Source organism: Pteropus vampyrus, unplaced genomic scaffold (assembly GCF_000151845.1).
Source record: "Pteropus vampyrus isolate Shadow unplaced genomic scaffold, Pvam_2.0 Scaffold170, whole genome shotgun sequence".
NCBI classification, from domain to species: Eukaryota; Metazoa; Chordata; class Mammalia; order Chiroptera; family Pteropodidae; genus Pteropus; species Pteropus vampyrus.
In genome coordinates this window covers 2,687,595-2,693,667 of record NW_011888951.1, presented here as the reverse complement: position 1 = coordinate 2,693,667, position 6,073 = coordinate 2,687,595, and the positions used below count along the sequence as shown (strand labels likewise).

Here is a 6,073-nt window from a genome sequence, read left to right as displayed (position 1 = left end):
TATGGATGACACAAGAGTTGACGACTGTTGAAAGCAGCTGATGGGTACATGGGGATTCATTATACTATCCACTCTACTTTTTGTCTATGTTTAAAATTTTCCACAAATAAGTTTAAAGAAAGAATAAAAAGTTATTATGTGGACCCACTAGCCACTCCAGGTTCTCCCAATTTACCTCAAAGAAAGAGAACAAAGAAGAACATTGAGAAAGAAATAGCCCATGGATTCTGTCGGCAGGGACATTTCAGACATGGTGTGGAAAAGAATAAGGAGCTGGTAGAAAATAGTGTTAGCCATGGTGTGAAGTCACGCAGTTTGGATGCTGTGTTAAAGGGGATTATAGCATTGAGTTAAAGCGGACTTCAGAATAAAAGAATTGATGTGTATAAACCTAGTAAAAAAGTTCATGGCTTTGGCTTATAAAATGAACACTCCTGACATGAGTGAGTGAAAGGATAATTACACATAAACCCTGTGTATCAAATCAGGAGGGTTTTAATTATAAAGGAGTCTCTTGAAACCCTTTGCTCATCTCTCATTAAAGCCTTCTCACACTGCAGTATAAATATCTGCTGGCCATGCTCCTCTGGACAGACTCATTTGTCACCACCCCTGGAAAGGCAGCCCCAATCTGGATGTGGCCCTTCAGATACTTCATCCCTCAGCCAAAGTAAGACTTCCTAGGTACAGTTTCCAGAGTTTACCAGGGTTTTGGCTCAGAGGAGAAATGGCAAAGGCCCTCAGATGATGAGTTAATTTTTAAAAAGGAAGGCAGCAAAGAAGGAAGCCAGATATTCTTTATAACATCGCAATGACTTATGTAGGGGTGACTTCCCTGATGAAAAGTAATTGGAGGCTCCCCTATGATTTTGAGGTTTCAGGGAGAGAAAGGGTTAATGCTCTCTCAGTAATCCATTCCAGGCTAAGCCCTCCAATGCACAGATTTACATGAAGGTTATCTGCAAGATTAGAAGCCATACTTTTTCAGTGAAAGCTGGGAGTCCAGAGATTACAGTAGAGGGCACAGCCAGCTCATAAATCTGCAGTGCCTGGAGCTCTAGACAGCCCTCACACTGGCAAAGCGATTGATGCTTCTGCCAAGGAGGCTCCAAAGAAACTGTTCATCACTATCTCATTTGGAGACTTGACACCCAAATGGAGGCACTGACACCCAAGTTTATAGATCTGAGCAAAGCCCAGAGGTATCAAATCTGTATAAATCAGGATGGGAGGTCTGCAAGGGCCCTGATGGCTGGGCTGTTCTCAGATGGTAGCTTCTGACTTTTAAGGTTTAAAGGACCAGGGACACTTGGTCTGGAGCCTTCCTAACCAAAATGTAAGAAAGGAGTTGAAGTCTCAGCTTAAGAGCAGGCAAGAGAGCCAGCCCCTCATTAGGGCCTCACTAGGCTGATGTCAGGCATTCTGAGCCAAAATTGCAAGGACCCAAGCAACTGTCACCCTTGTCCCTACCTCTGTCCCTCTCTATCTCGGCTTTGATTTCTTGTTCTCAGTGATGTGGTATCACAGTGCCCCAATGAACAGCCTATGCCTTCACCTTCCCGAAAGCCACGGGCAGCTAACTACTCTTTTCAGAACAATGGGTAACTGATTGCTTCTGCTCAACCTTCAGCACCCAATTTAAACAAGACCCCCTCCGTGATGTACAATACAACGTATAAGGGGATAACAAGGTAAGTGATGACCATTGGAAGGGAAGGAACATGTCAGACATCTGGAATAGCAGATGCAAAGGCCTGATGTATTCTGGCAATGGTAAGGAGTTTGGCATGGCTGCAGCCTCTATATACTGAGGAGGTAGAACAGGAAGACAAGGAACAGCCCATGGAGGAATTGACATTTTTTCCTGTACTCTGACCCACTAAGCCAACCATTGACAGAGGAATCATCAGAGGCCCATAGAGCAAACCAGGCATGAGAATTCGTAAGCTTTGTAGAACCCATGAGTAATTCAAGAGAGGTCACACACAGAGTCTGAAGCCAAGCTGAGAAGTCACAGGGAAACTAGAAAAACCTGCCAGGATAGTAAACCCATACTGTACTCCTGGGAAGAGGACAGTGATTAGAGGAGAGGGGATGCTGGGACCCAAAGATAGGAGCTTCTCTTACAGAAGAATCTAAGAGCTCATACTTCTCAAAGCTATAAAGCCAGATCATATGGATTTCACAGTTGAAGACTTCAGCAAGAGAGACACATATATACAGGCATGTGCACACACACCACACTGAATTATGCAAAAAGATTAAAGGCTCTGGCCCTCTGTGTTCTTATGTTAACTGCAACAGAATTGATGCACCTGCCTATTTTTCACTGTACCACACAGCAAGAAGATAAAAAAAAAATATAATCTCTTACTTTCCTCTTTAGCTGGACGTGGCTACTGCGACTGTTTGGTTTGGAACAACTGTAGTTATTGGTAGATGGTCCATCTCTGGTGCATCAAAAAAGTATGCCTGCCGAAAAAGGAGACCCATAACAGGAGTTAAAAAAGTGTGTTCTAGACTCCATGCGAACAGTCCTTCTGGGTTCCTGTGGCCCCTATGTTCCCCCTGCCACACTGGTTGTCACTGCACTACAAACATTACTGTTTTTGTATGTCTCGCTCACTCAACTGTGAGTGCCTTTTTAAATTTTGCTACCATTTATTGAGCAATGGCAATATTGAGCAATAATCTTCATAACAACCCAGTCAGGTTGTTATTATTATCCTCATTTGACAGATGAACAAACTGAGGCTTAGAGAGGCTGTCATTCAATCAGGTGCACATGATTGGCTAATGAGTAATGGAGCCAGGACTCGAAGCTGGGTCTTTCTAACTCCAAAGCTCAAGCTCTTAATCTCTATATTATACGGTCTCTCCTCCAAAGGCTGTATGTATCCTTCCTGTCTTTGTGTCACCAGCCCCTCACATAGGGCCCAGCACACCACGTAAACAATCAATACTTAATGAACTGAACTACGATAGATTGCTGCTAAACCAGGTGGCTCTCTGTACAGACCTCTAAAAGAAAGTACTAGGCAGACCGTACCTCGTAATTCTTCAGCATGGAAATGAAAGGTTTAGTTAAGTGCTTTTACTCACATCTACAATTTAACTGTCAAAAATCAGAAGGAGGTGGAAGAGAGAACATTGAAGGGGATCTTCCCACCTGTTTCAAGGTCTGAGAATCCTAACTTTAGACCAGGAAAATACCAATCTCACTAGCCTTGAACACTGGTTGTTCAAAGGAAGGGTGAATCGTTAATAAATCAAGGACCACTGCTCGGTCATGACTCCCCCTTGAAGTCAGGGCGTTAGGAAAGCAAAAAGATAAAAAGCAGCTGAGTTGGGAACCATTTCACCAGTACTGCTTTCTATTAGCCAGAAGGGGGCACCAACGCAACATGCTGGATCTTTCCCAAATTCCCTGGTTAACTCCTCAATAGCCCATTTCAAAAAGTTTCTAGCTGTAGACTCCCTAGTTTATCACATCCCCAGGGTAATTCTATTAGTTTCAAAAGTCTTTCTCCCCCAGACCCCCTTACAAAAGCTGTTTCTCCCCCTTCCAGAAGCTGTTTTCTAAGGCAGGGCAAAAACAGTCCCTAACTTCAAGAGTTGGGGGCGGGGGGACAGAGGCCATGCTGCTGTTGTTGGGGCCCCTCCAATTATCTGGCAGGTGCACTGAGCCGCAAAGCCATAATGCAGGATTAATGCCTTTCTTCCACTCTACTGGAAGAAGCCGTCATTATGTGGGATGAGCCAAGAGGCCCAGGTTCTAAGCCTGGCTCTGCTAGTAACTTGCATTGTGACTTAGACAAGTCGCTCTACCTCTGTGGGCCTCAGTTTTCTTATTTGTAAAACAAAATGATTGGAAAAAATTATCTCTAAGGGCAAATTATAATTCTATGATGCATGATTTCCACAAATACTAAGGCATAGGAACCTCTGCTATCAAACATAGGCTCATACATGTCCAGTCATACCAGCCAAGGATGTACCCTCTGCTGCTTCCTTAGTCATCCCTGCCAGGTATGTGCCAGTACAAACTTAGAGATCATATACAAGTGCGGCACCGAGGGGACCTCAGCAGGTGTAGGACTGTCTTTGTGCTTCATTGCACAAAGGCAAAAACACCAATCTGTGCTCTCCAGGGAAGAGTGAGAAGGCCAAGCTGTCTGGTTCAGCCAGTTCCCCTCAGCTCAAATAACTCCCCTGCCAATTCCCCTCCTGGCCGGCCCTTCCAATAATAATATCTTTCTTTGTATGGTTCGTCGTATTTTTCATGTTGCACATACCATTCAATCCTTACAATAAAGATGTTTCTACAGCTCCTTTTTCTAAGTGAAGAGGTAGGGGTCCAGAGAAGGGAAATAGCCAAAGCAGGGAGTGATAGAACTAAGACTAAGACCCATCTCCTATTTCTACTTCAGCCCTCTGGAACTGCACACCTTCTCCAAAAGGAGGAGGAAATTTCCAGTGTGGAGAACAAAACCCCAGGCACAGTAGGTGCCTGGCTATACATCTAATCGAGGATGACTCCCTTCCCTGAGGAGGAGAAAACTGTGCTTCTTTCTAAGATGAGGTCCTATGTCTGCAATTACTTCCTGGCATCACTGTCCAATCTGCCCAGTTCCTCTGAGTCCCTTAAACTGAACAGGGCAATGGCCTCTCTCCTGCTTCCTTCTCTCCTCCAACTTCTCAACGAGGTATATAATGGGTAAGAAGTACAGGAGAGAGGCAGGAGGACGTCAGTGAGAGGCACCGATGAAAGGGCACAGTCTTTAGAGTTGTGTGACCCTGGATAGCTCTCACTGGGACACTCAGGAAGAAAAAGCTGCAGAGTGGCCCTGGCAGCTTCTGGATGACACAGGGCTCTTTTAATAATTTCTTTATATCTGAAGAAACTGTCATACTATATGAAGGGCTTTCAAAGCCATTTAACTGAGTCTCACAAAAGCCCACAAAAAGATGAACCTCCCTGACAGATGAGGAAACCAAGGTTCTGAGTTAAGTCACTTGCCTGGGCTCACAGTGTTAAGCAGCTCTCAGTCCAGTGCTCTTTCCACTTCATTTTGTGCTCTCTTTTAGAAAGTTCCTGAGTTAGCAAGATGGGAAAGTAAATCCTAACTTCAGCGTCATTTACCCCAAAAGGGAGTAATAGGCATAGGAAGTAAACGATCCCAGCCACAGGTACCAGGTGAAATGGGATAATAATAACAACAACCACAACTACGCCTGCCCCATTGTCCAATCTGCCTTACTCCTCTTTTTAGAACTGAATAAGGCAATTCCTTTTCTCCTGCCTCCTTCTCTCCACCAACTTCTCAATCAGGTCTATAAAGGGGAAAAAATTCAGAAGAGAGATGGGAAGACGCCAGTGAGAGGCATTACAGTGAGTCAGTTACAATGAAAAGGACATTCTTATTCCGCAGACAGAAGGGTCACAGCAACATTTCAAGGGATCAGCCAGAGATTAAACTGCCAGAAATTAACAGTGTCACTCTGCCGTGAGTCAAACCAACAGTCTTTGTCTTAAGGATCTAAAGCTTAGGCACATGTAAAGCACATGTAAATCAGGTCTGTGTTTCAGAACTTGGCACTTTTTATAAGACTTGTTCAAGAATAAAGTATTGGGATCTTATTAATGCACTTAATGAGACCATGGTTGTCTACACAAAAATGTTAATGATCAAATGGTACTAAAGAAATATTTCCTCCCACAACTGCAAAACCTGTCCAAGGGTCTAGACGTGGGTTACGTGGGCATCTTCCCATGGGCATGTCCTTTACTTCATCACTGACCTTAATGTTCTTGGACTCATTTTTTTCAAACCCTGTGCCAGGCTTTATTAATGGCATGGATAGCAATTTCTGTGCACCACATATATAGAAGATACAAAACCATGTCTCATTAGAATCAAAAAAAAGGGATCTAACTTATAGGCATTTATGGGACAAGTTTTATGTTATGTGCTTTATATGTATCATTTTATATTATCCTCAGAACAACCCTCTGTGGCAGGACCCATTATATCCATGTTACAACAACCCTCTGTGGCAGGACCCATTATAT

General features: G+C 43.8%; 1 protein-coding gene across 6 annotated transcripts in view; it reads right to left on the bottom strand.

Moving 5' to 3' along the window:
* Nucleotides 1-6,073, bottom strand: part of YIPF1 (Yip1 domain family member 1) — a 22,616-nt gene that overhangs the window by 2,374 nt on the left and 14,169 nt on the right. For all 6 annotated transcript variants that reach the window (XM_023536818.1, XM_011370453.2, XM_011370456.2 and 3 more), the window contains one exon: nucleotides 2,375-2,472. In XM_023536818.1, coding sequence (XP_023392586.1) covers nucleotides 2,383-2,472 — 90 coding nt within the window. In that variant the 3' untranslated portion in view covers nucleotides 2,375-2,382. The remainder of the gene's footprint in view (nucleotides 1-2,374; nucleotides 2,473-6,073) is intronic.